Below are 16605 nucleotides of genomic sequence, written 5' to 3' on the forward strand. Positions count from 1 at the left end.
CCTGTGTTCCCAATTTACCCTGGCTAACTCTTCCCTCATCCCCTTGTAGATACCCTTGCTTAAAGAAAGCACACTTGTTTTAGACCAGTGGTTTTCAACCTTTTTCCTTCCACTCACACACCATTTTAATCCCCATGCCATAAGTGCTCTGTGATTAGTAAGGGATTGCTTAAGGTGGCATATGGGTGGAAAGAATATTTGAAAACCACTGTTTTAATCGTACCTAACTGACTCATTTTGTGCATGGTTTCATAACTCCAAAGGAAATGTGCCAATTACAATTTTTCCCAAGCATAATATTTCAGTAACAATTGGGTCTAGAACAGTGATTCTCAATCTTCCCTTCCTACTCACATCCCACCTTAAGCAATCCCTTACTAATCACAGAGCATCAATGGCATAAGGATTACTTAAAGTGACATATGAGTGGAAAGAAAAAGATTGAGAACCACTGTTTTAGATCAAACAATTGAATTATCCATTTGTTTGAGAAACTCAGTTATACTGTGATCATTCTTTCCAAGAGGATCCCTAACTACAAGATCACTAATTTTACCTAGCTCATTGCACAGGACCAGATCTAAGATAGCACATTCCCTTGTAGGTTCAGTGAAATGCTGTTCAAGAAAGTCACCACGTATGCATTCTATGAAGTTCTCCTCAAGATTGCCTCAACCACCTGATTCACCAAGTTTTTGTGCATGTTAAAGTCCCCCACGATAACTGCTGTTTCATCCTTACATGCCTCCGATATTTCTTAGTTTATTGCCTGTGCCACTGCAATGTTATCATTGGGTGGCCTATGGACAACTCCCACCAGTGATTTCTTTTCCCTTTACTGTTCCTAATTCCATCCAAATGGACTCAACATTTTTCTCATTAGGTCTTGCATCAACTCTCACTATTGCCCTTATCTCATCATTAACTAACAGCATTACCCCACTTCCCTTACCTTCCTGCCTGTCCTTCCTTATTAACTGTTATTCTTGGATATTTGATTCCTAATCCTCTCCACCCTGCCACCACATTTCTGTAATCATTCTCTCTTGTACTGATTTGTGCCACAAGTTCACTGACCTTGTTTCGAATACTACGGGCATTCAGATAAAGTGCTCTAATACCCAATGTGTTTTTACCCAATGCCTTTTTTGCAGTTGACTTTTATCCCCTCAACTCTTAGTTTTCTCTTTTTTAACTTTTGTTTTTACTTTTCCCACACTCTTCTTTACTTCATCCAATCTGTTGAACTCCCCCCCCCCCCCCCCCCCACCAACCACTATTTAGTTTAAGATGTGATCTCAATCCTAATTATGCGATTTGCCAGGATTCAGGTTCCATCACAGCTCATATGGAGCCTGTCCCTTTTAAACAGTTTCTTCCCTCCTTGCCAATTTCCCCCACACCAATCCCTGAGACATGCATTTAACTCTCTAACCTTTTGGATCCTGTATCAATTTGCATGTGTCTCAAGAAGTAATCCAGAGATTACCACCTTTTTTGGTTCTGATTTTTAATTTGGTTCCTAGCTCTTCCAATTCCATTAGCACAACGTCTTTCCTGTTCTACTTACATAATTGGTACCCACAATAATGGACTACAATAATGGATCTTTTCCTTCCCACTGCAAATTCCTCTGTAGGCCAGGTAAGATGTCCTGAACCCAAGCACCAGGCACAGCTTTTGGGATGCTTCATCCCTGCCACAGAGAACTTTGTCTATTCACCTAACTATATTATCCCCGATTACCACTACATTTCTCTTCTGCCTCTTGAATGGCTTCCTGAACCACGGTGCCACAGTTAGGTTCCTCATTCTTCCTACAACCCCCACTCTGATCTGCACAAGGAGAAAAAATGTTGGACTTGTGAGACAAGATCAAGGGCTGGTTTGATTAGAATGACAAAAAAGGAGTTAATTGACCATACACAAGTCCTTCCTGGATTGGAGCTTCACCTTTCCTCAAGGAAAATGAAATAGTTCTGTTGGTGGCTGAAGGTAAAGATCCAACAAAAAACCTAGAACTTAAAGAACACAAGTTGGTTGATAAGAGTACAGGGAGTATTAATTTCTTCAGGACTGTAAAACCTAATCATGATCCAAAACATACAAGGTTCCTCCCACTAGTATTTGACTAGCAAGTTAGTCAATACTCATATGAAGGGAAATGAGTCATTGAGGTGAGCATCATTGATCCCCCTCCCACAGCAACCAACAAGAACTCAAAAATATGACCTTGGGAACAGACAGTATTCCTATTGAAAATCAGGACAATCGGTCATGAAGAACTCCAAACACAATCTCATCATCTGCAAATGGGAAGAGGAGAATTAAAAGCTGCAACAGTGATATCTTCAAGAATGGAGACATCCAACTGGAGTGGCTCCAGAAAGGTCTCTGCTGGATAAAAAAAACTCCCTCAACACTTTTGTCAATCTCCCAATAATCTCACACCTCCCTTCACCAATCTTCCCATAATCTTCAGAATTAATGGGGAACTGTTCAACCAACAAGGATTACTCCAAAACAAGATCAATGGAATCTCAGTAATAAATTGAAGCAGATAATAGCTGTGTATGCTTAGATTCAGAAGTAGAACTTCAAGATTTCATCAGTCTGTTTGCTGAATGGATGGGTTGTGCACCAAAAGTTGCATGACAACTGTCCTCCACAAATGTGCCCCCTTGGACCACATTGCCTACTGCCAATAAATGTTCACAGTGAGATTTTGGAAAGCACAGACTCCATCCCCTCATTTCAGAAACCACTTGTTAGCAAAGGCAGATAGTATTGATGAAATTTACTAATGCTTTCATTGAAAATTAAGACCATTGATCTGGCACAAAACTCACAGTTTTCTAGGAAGCAGCGATTTCAGCCCTCATAACACTTCCGTGACCTAACGTACTGCCATTAGGTAACTCTAATACCACCTATGCTGTCTCCAAAATCCTCCAAATTAATTGGGTAAGTGAAATTGAATCAATCTTGTCTCTGATGGAAACATCCCCAGCACTGTGGAATTCATTGTTACAGATGGTTGTGGATGCCAAGTCATAGGGAATATTTAAAGTGGGTTGACAGTTTTTGATTTGTAAGTATGTCAAAGGTTAGGGCAGAAGGCAAGAGAATGGGCTTGAGAGGAAAATACATCAGCCATGGCAGGGCAGACTCAATGGGGCGAATGGCCTAATTCTCCAATGTCTTAAGGAGACTGCAGTTACCTTCAAGCCAGCAACATTGGGCAGGATACATTATGCACATGCTTCACACTAGATTGAACAGACATTATATTTTCTGTGGGATTACAAAAAAAATTATTCTTGAAGATTTCTTTGAAGAAGTGCAAGATTCCTACTGACTCCTGGGAACCTCTAGCCCATGGAACTCAAAGTGGATTTAAGATGCTATTGAAACTTCACCATCTCCTGCCCCATCCATGAAAGAATCTATGGTTCTCATGCTGGTTTCATTAGGAATCTCAGGATGCAAAGACAAGAAAGGAAGTAAGTCATTCTCAATAAGAGGAACAATTTATGATCTAGTCGAATTGAGAAGAATGAGAGTAGATCTATTTGAAACTTCTGATAAGACACAAAAATCTGAAAGCAGCAGAAATGTTTACCCTTGGTGTCTCAGGTCACCAGGAAAGAAATCTATTACTTAGATAAGGAGAAAGTTCTTCACTCAGATTCTTTCAGAGAAGAGTGTATAAGCCAATTTGCTGAATATTTTAAAGTAGTTAAACGAATTGATGCAAAATGCCTCAAAGGGTAGTGGGGCAGTAATGATCAGCATCGATCTTATTGAGTGGTACAGCAAGTTGGTTGACCTACTTCAGCGACAATGTTAGGCAAAGGAGTTATTAAAAATGCACAAATATCAATTTGACTTCAAAGAAGTTGCACCTCTTGTCCACATCAACTGGAGGCTAATTTACTGAAGGGGGCCATTATTTCCCTCTCATATGAGTTGATAGAATACTGTTCAATGTGCAACTTAGGAGTTTTAGAACAACTGCTTGAACTTTTAAAACAAAAGCCAATAAAAATAAGGTGCCAAGGAAGGCAGTTTTGCATTTGACTATTTTAAATAGTCAATCAGTGTCTTGATATTTACTCATTTCATCAGAGACAATGAGATTTTGCAGAATATTAAAATAAAGAACAGTTTCAATTTTAAAAACACATTCATTATAGGAAATAACAATTGAAAATGTTTACCTTCTGGTACTTGACTTCCTTGGTTTTTCAAGGCATGTTGTTTGAGAGTTGCTTTTTTCAGTGGGTTGTTCCTGATTTGAGGAGCCATGATCTTTTCCATTTGCAGGTTTGGACACATTTGCATTGTTGAGATTGACATTAGTAGAATTTGGTGAGATCTTTCCTGGAAAACTGTGGTTGTGAGATATAGAATTCTTAATGTCGGTAGAAGCAGGATTTTTGTCATTGTCAACTATTGGTGAAGTTGAGGATCGTTTAACTTGCAGAGGCCGTTGTGTGACATCTGTTTGCTGGAAAGAATTCCTGTCGTCTACAGCCACATGGTTGATGTGGTTGCCAAAAAGACCACCACTTCTCTTCAAAATAGTAAAAGAAAAACAATTGAAATTAAATCCACTACAAATTATTAAAAGGCATTTTAGTTTGTAGTATTTTATTACCAATACAGTGAGTGACGATGATAAAAACATAAAATAAGACAAAGAAAATTTTAATTTTAATAATGGGCTGTGATATGAGAAATGATGCCTGTTACTGTAAGCTTGACTGGATGAGTCTATTGACCTCCAAACTATCATAAACCTGGTCCCATTATTGATCCTGGAGCCAGGACAGTCAGGAGGCTGTACTCTTGCCCTGCTTGCTGTTTCAGTGAAGATGCCATATGGATTCAGCTGGTTGTTGGTGGTAGGCAAGCATCATGTTGTGTATTATGTAGTTAGAGATGGTTGCAAGAAATATCTGGCTTCCTTTCCATCAGAATTTGGCTACATTAAAAATAATCTGGAAATGTGAAGAAAGCTTATTTTGTCACAATTTCCAGTGAATCTGTACCGCCAAGTGTCACAGAAATTTCAGGCATTGTGCTTGATCATCAACAGTAAGCCAGGACATATATATTTTTATTCCTAGTGCACAGATATAACTCCTTGAAATTCTTATTATTAATACAAAGCAAATCAATGAGCTGAAAGCAAACATTACAGATACCAATACAGTATGTACTGTTATGAGAGGCATCTGAATCTAGCAAGCAGAGCAAGGTTGAATGAATTTATATGGATACCTTTACATGCAGAAAGATGCCTCCTCAGAAGCTTATGGTTTGAAATATATATAATTAAATGTAATTTTGCTTTTCAGTTTAATGCAGATTTTTAATTTTAAGGGCAGCACAGTTGGAGTAGAGGGTGGCACGGTTGGTATTGCGGTTAGTGCAACGCCCTTACAGCACCAGTGATCGGGACTTGGATTCGAATCCGGCGCTGTCTGCACATTCTCCCCATGGGTTCTGATGGTTTCCTCCCACCATTCAAAACGTACTGGGAGTGTAGGTTAATGGGGTGTAATTGGGTGGCACGGACTCATGGGTTGAAATGGCCTGATTCTGTACTGTATGTCTAAATTAATTTTTTTTAACTGAAGATGCCAACTGAAAGCTGTAATACAAAGTTTGATTTATTTTGTTTCATTGAGGTGAATATAACGACTTATATTTTGCACTGTTACAGAATGCGTCCTTATATATGAATTTATTATTTTGCATCATTCCTCAACTTTTCAACTAATTCTCTCTTGCCTTTGGTTGGTTTGCTGAAATTTGCAGCGGTGGGACATTTTCATCCTTTATCATAAACATATTTGAAGAGTTTTATAATCATAACCATACCATTTTAAAGAAGGCTCACCAGTTTGAACAAAGGAGAAAGTTGCCTTGATCAGCATTTATAAGATGGACTAGAAATTCTGCTTGGCTTTCATTAGCCTGGCTGCCAGTTACATGCTCAGCAAACCTTCAGAAGCAGTCGACTTCAATGCTATTTAATAGTATGCCAGAACAACCAAAGAACTTTCTACCTCATCGTGTAATGGTGGAATTTATTATGCAGCATACAGTAAATGCATTAGTCTAAAATGTTTTTATGTGGTACTCAAATTAGTAATAAGCCAACCACAGGCATGAATGCTATATATATATTGTGCCACAGGCCACTGGACAAAGAGGTCACCTGAAATTTGATGGACAGACACAATACTTGATCAAAGGCAATTATATCTATTTAATAGTACCTCAGTGCCTTCTAGAGCATCCTAATATGCAAGCATTCCACAACCATTTTGGTCATTGGCCCTTTGCTGAACACATCAGTTATTCCTTTAACAATACTGGCACCAAAAATCTGCCAGCTCCAGAGCTAGAGTCCTTGGAGAGGCTAGGATCAAAGTGAAATGGGGGCAGGGGAGGCAAGGAAGAATCAACCAGCACTTCAGAGGACTTAAGTTTCAATTGGTGAGGTGGGGAGGGAAGGGAATTACATCTTGGAAAAGTGTCCAAGTGTTCAGCAACATTGATGGTGCAAGCTCCCTGCAAAATGTTCCATAAAGGGACATGACATGAAAAACAATGCCATCTTCTTACAAAGCTGCAATGGTGGCTCATGCAAGGAAATGTGTTCAACTCCAGCAAAAATATAAATTATGTAATATAGAAAAAGCAGCATTATTGCCATTGAATCTTTTGACACTGCAGCCAGTGTGAGAATAACTGGAGTTTGCAATAAGTGTCATTATCTCATCATGTAATTAAACTTCAAGTCGGGGACAGTTCTGAGTTAGTATCAACATCATTGCAAGGTCACCAATGAAGATACGAACAAAGAGGCACCTTGAAGAGAACTGCTTTTTGAAAGTCTTGCAGTAAATAAATAAAATGAGCCATTTCCAGACTAACTCATATTTTGAGTTCTGATGTAAATTAAGACAATCCAGCAATTTCACTCTTGTCAGAAGAGTACTTTCATGTTTGGACTTCCTGCTTTTGCAGGAATTCTGGCTCAAGTTTTGATTCAGATAAAATATGCTGAGCTATCATAAAAATTATTTGTTGATTCGTGTAACTGGTTAAAATTTGGAACTACAAATGGTGTAAACTTACTCTGTATATATCCTCATCTTCTTCTCGAGCCCTGTCTATAATATCCTCTTCCTGTAGATCACATGAAATTGCTCTACGAATTTCAGGTCCAATGTCATGTAGTGTTCTAAGCCCAGCCTAAAAAATAAAATATGTTATCTCGAAATGTCACTTCATATTGATATCCCAGTGATATTCATTATCCAGTCATGAGTTGGTTGATAAGTGTAAATTGTACAGCTTTTGGCCCTTGCTAATGTTTATGTTCCAAAGAAAGTTTAACCCCTCTCCCTACCCAAAGGGAGCAAATAAATTGCTCTTGTCCTAATGGCTTAAACTCTTCTGAATAAGTGCGGCTTGAATTAATGTTCCATCACTTTGTGGTGCAATTTGTTGAAATGGGCAATTCCTGTACAGAGGCTGGCCAACACTCGCAGAAGACTGAATTCACATGACTAGCTGGAAGTCAGCTGCATTTGATTACAGAAAACTGAAGACACAACATACAAAATACATCAAAAGATCTCAAGATATAGGAGCAGAAGTAGCTCTATTGGCCCATTGAGTCTGCTCCACCATTCTAATCATGAGCCGATCCATCCACCCACTCAGCCCCACTCCCTGACTTTCTCCCCATAACCCTCGATGCCCTGACTAATCAAATACCTGTCAAACTCTGCCTTAAATACGCCCAACAACCTCTCTTTCACAGATGCCTGTGGCAACATTCCACAGGTCATGACCCTCTGACAAAAGAGATGTTTTCGCATCTCTGAAATTGACGTCTCTTTATCCTGAAGTTATGCCCTCTTGTCCTAGAATCCCCTCCCATGGGGAACATCCTTTCCACGTCTACTCTATCCAGGCCTTTCAGCATTCGGAATGCCTCTATGAGGTCTCTCCTCATCCTGTACTCCAACAAGTCCAGTCCAAGAGCCAACACTTGTTCCTCATACGCTAACCCTTTCATTCCTGGTATCATTCTGGTAAATCTTCACTGAATCCTCTCCAACGCAAGCATGTCTTTTCGCAAATAAAGTGGCAAAAACTGTACTCAGTACTCCAAATGAAGTCATACCAGTGCATTTTAAAGTCCCAAAATCTCTGCTCCTGTATGCTATTCCTCTAGAAATGAACGGCCACATTGCATTTGTCTTCTTCACCACCTGGAGGTTAATTTTCAGGGTATCCTGCACGAGGACTCACAAATCCCTTTGCATCTCAGAATTTTAAATTTTCTCCCATCAAAGTGCATAACCGTACACTTTCCAACATTGCATCTCACATGTCACCTTTTGCCCCTTCTCCGAAGAATGCCATACATCGAATTCTCTGTAGCTTTTCAGTATCCTCAGCACTTCCTGCCCTACCACCTATTTTGTTAACTTCTGCAAAATTAGCCACAGCAATATATTCCAAATCATTTATATCATAAAAAGAGATTTGTGCCTCAAGCTAATTTCAGCAGTAAAATTTTGCTGAATTTTACAAAATTACCAGAGTAATCTGATCCTCAGCATAAAAAAATAATTAGTCTCTTTCTGAATATCTTAAAGCATTTGCACTCGTTTCATGTTGAAGTGCTATCCTTCAGCAAACTAAAGAGGCCACTTGCTGTCATGATCCACATTAGTGCAGATGTCGTGCTTCTATTTCACATAAGTGACAACGTTATCAACATGTGTGGCATGTGTTACTGACTTACCTTGACAGAACGTGGATCACAAAGTCATGATTTACAACCTTCATGGTAAAACAAGAAGCGGATCTTGCATAAACAAAACCGAGAACCAGGGGCGCAGTGCTGCTGGAGCTCACCAGAGCACTGCACCGGCACCTCATGGGGTGGCTCCAGCACTCCTTGGTGCTGTTTTTGGTGAGCTCTGGCACCAAAATAATTAGCACTGCACACCTACCGAGAACTAAATGTGAATGAAAGAGTTTCACCAGAATATGATGTTCACCTTCACCAACTTCTCACTTTGATGTTAATGTGTTTGTCCTTTTACAGGCAGACCGCAGTAATCTGCAGCCCCAGTGATTGCCATGGAGCACCTTAATTTTGGGACAAGGCCTGAATGGACTGTTTTACAGTCTAGAGGAAAGCTCCTTTCCACTGTGCATTGAGCCGCACGCCAACTCCATTTTTCCCGTTATTCCTCCTCCATGATTTCCACCTATCCTGATTTCCCTTCCCTCCTTTGATTTAACCCTTCTTTTTCCATTTTCGAGGGTCTTTTGCTAGCTAAAGAGGAAAGAACGCAATCAGGAATCAGGTAAACAGCGACGACAAAAGTAAATGAAATGCCTACCGAATTACCATAACGTTAATTGGTCCAATAAAGAATTACTGGCCCATTTTGGCATCTGTTAGTTTCCTTCACACTTGTCATAGGATGAGGTTTCTTAACATCAATCAGTTACCATACCTCTAGATACTGCTAATGTACAATGCATAAGCATGGAACATTTTGGGCCAGTCAATGAACTCACGACTCCATATATAACAAAATCGCTTAAAGGATATTTTAGTCGACAAGTCACAAATGTGAAGAGAAGTACAGAGATTAGGGATGAGACTGCAGCAACATTTATTAATCAAATCCAAACATTTTATGGTAAATGATATGAATATTAAAAGGTGTTATCCTCCCAAGACCCTTTTAAACTGTTCAACAACAGCATCACAAGATCATAAGATTTAGGAGCAGAAGTAGGCCCATCGAGTTTGCTCCGCCATTCTATCATGAACTGATCCATCCTCTCACTCAGCCCCACTCCCTGGCCTTATCCATAACTCTTGATGCCCTGACTAATGAAATACCTGCCAATCCATGCCTTAAATACACCCAATGACCTCACTTCCACAGTTGCTTGTGGTAACAGGTTGCACAGACTCAAAGCACTAGCTCAAGAAATTTTTCTGCATCTCTGTTTTAACTTGCCATCCTTTTATCCTGAAGTTGTGCCATCTTGTCCTAAAATTTAATGGCCATGATGAGGAAGCGGAAGGATGGGTCAGTAAGTTTGCGGATGACACGAAGGTTGTAGGAGTTGTGGATGGAGCTGAAGATCGTCAAAGATGAAGGTTCTATTATTGTCACATAATGCTACATTTAGAATAACATACATGAAATTCTTTAACTTTTGACTACTGTAAAGCAGACAGAGTCCCCACTTTGTCCAGCGCCCCTCAAAAAAATAAAATGAGCCAACTCAGTGGATGTCGACAGGATGCAGAGTTGGGCAGAAAAGTGGGAGATGGATTTCAATCCAGATAAGTGAGCTTCTGCATTTTGGAAGGACAAACCAAACATTGCTGAGTACAGGGTAAATGGTTGGTTTCTTAAAAGTGTGGATGAACAAAGGGACCTTGGGGTTCAAATCCACACATTCCTCAAGGTCCCAGCACAGGTTAATAGGATAGTTAAGAAGGCTTATGGGGTGCTGGGATTCATTAATGGGGGATTGAGTTCAGGAGTAGAGAACTCTACAAATTCCTGGTAAGACCACACTTAGAATATTGTATTCAGTTCTGGACACCACATTATAGGAAGGATATGGAAGCTATGGAAAGAGTGCAGAGGAGATTTACCAATATGTTGCCTGGATTGGGAAACAAGTTTTATAAGGCCAGGTTATTAGAACTGGGACTTTTCTCTTTGGAGCATAGAAGGATGAGAGGAAACTTAATAGGGGCCTACAAGATTATGAGACACATAGATATAGGTTAGACAGCCAGCACCTGTTTCCCAGGGCAAGAATAGGAATCACCAGAGGTACAAAGTGAAGGGAGGTAAATTTAAACAGGGATTTGTGGATGTCTGAAATGCCTTGTCAGGGATGGTGGTGGAATCTGAAACATTAGGGGCTGTGATAGTACAGATTCTATCACCAATGTGTATATGCAGAGATGGTAGTGGAGGATGACTGTGATTGGCTGAGAGTGTCGCCACACCTACTGGCAGGTCTTAAAGGATTGCTCTTCGCCAGACCAGATCATTCTGGACTGGTCGACCTACTTGTGATATGCTCCATTCTTTTAGTTAATAAAAGCCTTGGTTTGGATCAACAAGTCTTTGATTCTTTCGACGTGCTCTACAGGGGCATTTAAGAGACTCTTAGACACATGGATAAAAATAAAATAGATGGTTATGGGGTAGGGAGGGTTTAGTACTTTTTTTAGGAAGGAATATTTGAGTCAGCACAACATCGAGGGCTGAAGGGCCTGTACTCTGCTGTATTGTTCTATGTATTAATCCCCTCCCATGGGAAATAATTTTACCACATCTACTCTGTCCAGGTCATTCAGCATTCAGAATGCCTCTATGAGGTCCCCCCTCATCCTTCTGTACTCCAACGAGTACAGTCCAAGAGCCGACAATCATTCCTAATATGCTAACTCTTTCATTCCGGTTATTATTCTGGTAAATCTTTGAACCCTCCAACCCCAGCATGTGTTTTCTTAAATAAGACACCAAACAGGTCTCACCAGTGTTTTTTAGAGTTTCAATATTACATCCCTGCTCTTATATACCATTCCTCTAAAAATGAATGGCAACATTGCATTTACCTTCTTCTCCACTGACTCAACCTGGAGGTTAACCTTTAGTGTCTCATGGTTCCCTTTGCACCTAAAATTTTGAATTTTCTCCCCATCTAAATAATAATCTGCCTGTCCATTTCTCCTACCAAAGTACATGACCATACAATTTCTAGCATTATATTTCATCTGCCACCTCTTTCCATATTCTCCAAGTCTCTCTGCAGCCTTTTGGTATTATCCTCAGCACTACTACCTGAAAATATAGTCACAAAGTCATCTATTCTATAATCCAAATCATTTATATATAACTTAAAAAGAAGTGGCCCCAACACTGATCCCTCCAGAATCCCACTGGTAACAGGTAGCCAACCAGGATAGGATCCCTTTATTCCTACTCTCAGTTTCCTGCCAACCAGCCAATGTACAGCCCATGCAAGTATCCTTCCTGTAATTCCAAGGGCTCTCATCTTGTTTGGCAGCCTTATATGTGGCATCTTGTTGAAGGCCTTTTGAAAGTCCAAATACACAACATCCACTGTCTATTCTTCTTGTCATCCCTTCAAAAAATTGCAATAAATTTGTCAGGCATAATTTTCCTTTAAGAAAACCATGCTGACATGCACCTCAAGATAACCTTCCCACTCAATCTCTCATCCCTTGATTCTCCAAGTTATGGAGCCATTGAGTTTTACAGCAAGGAAACAAGTCATTTGGCTCAACATCCATGCTGACCAAGTTGTCTGCCCAAGCTAATCATATTTGCCTGCATTTGACCTATATCTGTCGAAATGTTTCATATCCATGGACTTGCCCAAATGGATTTTAAACAGAGTGTAGCTGTCTAATCCTTTATCTATTTAGCTTTAGCTGTGGCCAAGAAATGTATAGCACTTACTTGGAAAGATAGAAATATATTAACTTTAGATAGGTGGCATCTGGAGATGAAATCCTGTTTGACCATGGAAAGGAAATCTTTTTCAATTCAGGATAAGATGTCTTTTTATAGGTTAAAGTGGACTCCGTTTGTTAAACAAATACATTTAATTTTGCTTTAAATATGTTTTTAAGTGTGATATTTTAGTATTGATAACTTTTTTTTTGTTAGTATCTTTACTTGTTAAGTTTTATCTTTTTTTTGTAAGTGGGCTTTTTTTTCTTATATAATATAGTGTTCATTTTATTAACTCTTCATTCTTTATTTTGGGGGGGTTAGACTAATTTTAAGTTAGGTCATTAATGTTGTGTAATAATTATTGGGGGGGGGGTTTATTATCTTACTTTTATTCTTTTTAAATGTAATTTTCTATTATATTCATGTTATAAAATTTTAAATAAAATTTTTAAAAAAAGAGTGTAGCCGCCTCTACCTTCTCTGGCAACTTATTCTATACACAGTAAAACCCCTGGTATCCAGCACCTGTGAAGATTGGAAGATGCTGGATAAGCATGTTGTTTGGTTACTTGAGACTCACTCTTATGCATTAAGAATAAACAGTTTAAAAGACAAGACAGTACAAATTGTAAAGTAATTTGAAAAAAATGAATTCTGTATTGTAGTCTTTAATTATCTAAAGTTTACTTTAATCAGATAAACACCATCACTTACATTTAAATTTAGTTTCAAACCCCAGACACTGGCACTGTAACAGCACTGCACTGACTGTGATGCCGTCATAATTAACCCCCCTCCCCCAAGTTTATAAATAAAGTCTTACAAATATACTTAATAATATACTAATAAACACTGTTACTAAGCAGGGATAAGAGAGTCTCTCCAATGGCGAGCGGCATCAAACAGCTCTTCATCCTGAGCAACGCCATTGCTGTTTCACACAACTTCATTCAGACAGTTGCTGTGAACATAGCACAACCAAGGCATTCTGCTGGCTGAATATTTGCTCCCATCTTTACCAAATATTTATGTGTTACCTCAGAGAACATTTACTTTTACAATTTTAAATGTTTATTTACATTTTTTTTAATTTTACATTAAAAAAATATTTATTCAATACTTTTTTTGCTAGCTGCTTGAGGTTGCCGGTTGCTTGAATTCCGAGTAACAGGTGTTTTACGGGACCTTCTACTATCTTTGTGAAAAAAAATGTCTTTTGGGTCCCTTTTAAATCTTCACCATCTCACCTTAAATCCGTGTCCTCTCGTTTTAGTATCTTTACTTGTTAAGTTTTATCTTTTTTTTGTAAGTGGGCTTTTTCTGGAGTAAAAGGTTACGGCTATTTACCTCGGGGATTGTCAATCTATGGACCCTGGGCCAACTGAAGACCATTACCCATTTTTAAGTGTTCCAGGGTGAATTTTAAAAATAAAATGGAATATGGCACATTTGGATGTACATTGCACTTCTTAGTTTCAACACTAGATGTCATTGCCATTTTGAACAACTGCAAGACTGACCATTGCAATGTTATTGATCGATGAAAACATTTACCTCAGTTTAAAAAAAAATGTTTACCTCAGTTGATTAAACATGGTGGAAATAAAAAGACAGAAAATAGCAATAGAGCCAAAAATTTCAGACGGTGGGAAAATTAATACTTTTTCACAGAAATGAAGAGGAAGTGTGTTTGTTTGATTTGCAAGGAATCTGTTAACTTTAATACCCTATCTTTAATAGCCTATCTACAGGTTTATACATTGCATCATAATTAGTGGAAGAATATTGGAGACTGCCTTGTCCCTTTTTTGATCTTCTCTCCTTTTCTTATTTTGCACCCAGCTTTTTATTTTCCACTGCTTTTTGAATGGGAGTTTTAAAGGATTTTATTGTATTAATTTAAATTAGATTTAAAAGCAGCAGATACAGAAATGCCTACTGTAATATGTGAGCACATCAATAAACTACTGTAAGGTCAACAGTTAAATTGCTCAGAAGTGTTAAATAGATATTTTGATAGAAAATGAATTATCGACGGAATGGGGGCTTTTCTAGTGTAAAACATTGCTTTTCTTGCAATGTAACTGGTTAAACATTGCCAGGCTTAATATTGTTTGGACTGTGATTCATTATTTTGTTCTATATGTGGCCTACAATCAAGAATATTTAACCACTCCTGTTGTACCTTATCTTGGCCTCTCATGATTTTATAAACCTCCAAGATTCCACCTCAGCATTCTACAATCCAGAGAGAAAAGTCTCAGTCATTCTTCATCATTCAAGCCTGCCTGTCTTCGTGACGATTCTTGCAAAACTTTTCTGCACCCTTTCCAGCTTTGTGATATCTTTGGTGAACAGAATTGTGCACGGTATTCAAAGAGTGGTCTCACCAACATGATTCTCCTGCTCCTGTACTCAATGTCCATTACTTTTGCAGGCAAACATGCCGAACACCATCTAGCGGTGTTACCACTTTGTTCTGTTTATGTATCTGTACCCTTAAATCTCTGTTTTACATTGAATCAAACTTATTGGTAAGTGGGAGTGTACATATTGGTATTAAACATGCAAGTGCTGTGAAAAGTGCTTTTGTGCCTACTTCATTTCTGGATCTGTGAATTGATAAAGTATATAATACAGTATACTCCGAGCTGTTTTAAATGTGCAGGGCCCTACATTCATTGTATAAGCCCTCCCTGGTTTAATCTTCCAAAGTGCAACACTTCACACTTGTTGGAGTTAAATACTTTAGCCCATTTTCCCAGTTCATCTAGGTCAGTGGTTCCCAAACTTTTTCAGGCTGCCGCTCCCTTGGCTCTCAGGCCACATCCCTAACATGTTCCCCCTGCCCACACACATATGAAACAGGTCTACAAGTATTAGGTCTACTGCAAATTTAAAACAACAACTAATCTAACACAATAAACAAGCACATGTATTTCACAAGCATTGAGAACAATGCCCAATTTCTGCGGAGGAATGGGTAAAATGTTAAGGTGACCTAAGAGTTTTTGGAACTTGATGGAGATTGGAGTGAGTTTTGGCAAATGTGGGTGGTGACACCATGGGATTCCGATGCTCTGCAATTGACAGGTCAGCATGCAATGGGTTTAGTGGATCGGGGAGGGCAGATTTGCCAGTGTTCTGGGGCATTTAGCAGAGGTGAGAAGCACAAATGAGTTGGATGGCCAAGCTGTGAGAGTGAGATGGTGGAAGGGTTTCTCCTTTCCGTCTGCTTCCCGGCTGTAGCAGTACGAGGAGACAGACAGAGAGAGGGGAATTCACCAAGGCTGAGAATCTCGGGGCTGAAGAAGTTGGAAAATCTGGCAGAGGGGGCAGAGGAGCAAACAAGGCAACCAGGAGCAAGAGGAAGCGGGATCAGAGGGCCCCATGGTGGCTGAGCGGGTCCCGTCAGCGGCGAAGGCCATCAAGGAGCGGCATGGCCTCTTGCTGGCCACCCTTAAGAAGACGCTGGTGGCCAAGGGCTATAATGTGGCACACCCCTTTTTTCTCACCGCCCCCTTGGATCTTCCTAATGCTCCAGGGGGTGGCACCACCCACTTTGGGAAAGACTGATCTAGATCCTGTTGTAATTTTGGATAATCTTCACTGTCTAATCTATCAAATCAGGCCTGAATACACTGAATCAACTACATCCAAAGAATTCCAAATATATGCAATGCTTTGAGTAAAGAAATGCATCTTTATTTTTTTGAAAATAGGCTTAATTTTAAAAATCGGTAACCCAGAGGAACAGCCTTAGAAGCATCTGCATTAGTCATCCTTCTTCATCCAACCTTCCATACACGTAGGCTTGCCAAAAGTTCCCTCTTTCTATTCTCTTCATCTCAGGAATTACCAACTGAATCTATTCTCCACTGACTCCAGGACAAGCACTCTTTCATTGCCAGGGGTACCAAAGTCCTGTATAACTGCAGTACAAATGGCTTTGCAATAAAAATGAGGCATTTCATTTGCAACAGTCAGCCCACTGCACATGATCAATGAGTTGGCATGATTTATTATTTATATT

General features: G+C 39.4%; 1 protein-coding gene across 11 annotated transcripts in view; it reads right to left on the bottom strand.

The window, feature by feature from the left end:
• The window catches only part of LOC138764176 (voltage-dependent L-type calcium channel subunit alpha-1D-like), a 427400-nt gene that overhangs the window by 35283 nt on the left and 375512 nt on the right, over positions 1-16605 (bottom strand). For all 11 annotated transcript variants that reach the window (XM_069939715.1, XM_069939725.1, XM_069939713.1 and 8 more), the window contains 2 exons: positions 7156-7272; positions 4221-4576 (listed from right to left, as the gene is read on the bottom strand). In XM_069939715.1, the coding sequence (XP_069795816.1) occupies positions 4221-4576; positions 7156-7272 (473 nt within the window). The remainder of the gene's footprint in view (positions 1-4220; positions 4577-7155; positions 7273-16605) is intronic.

The sequence above is a fragment of the Narcine bancroftii genome, chromosome 5 (genome assembly GCF_036971445.1).
Source record: "Narcine bancroftii isolate sNarBan1 chromosome 5, sNarBan1.hap1, whole genome shotgun sequence".
NCBI classification, from domain to species: domain Eukaryota; kingdom Metazoa; phylum Chordata; class Chondrichthyes; order Torpediniformes; family Narcinidae; genus Narcine; species Narcine bancroftii.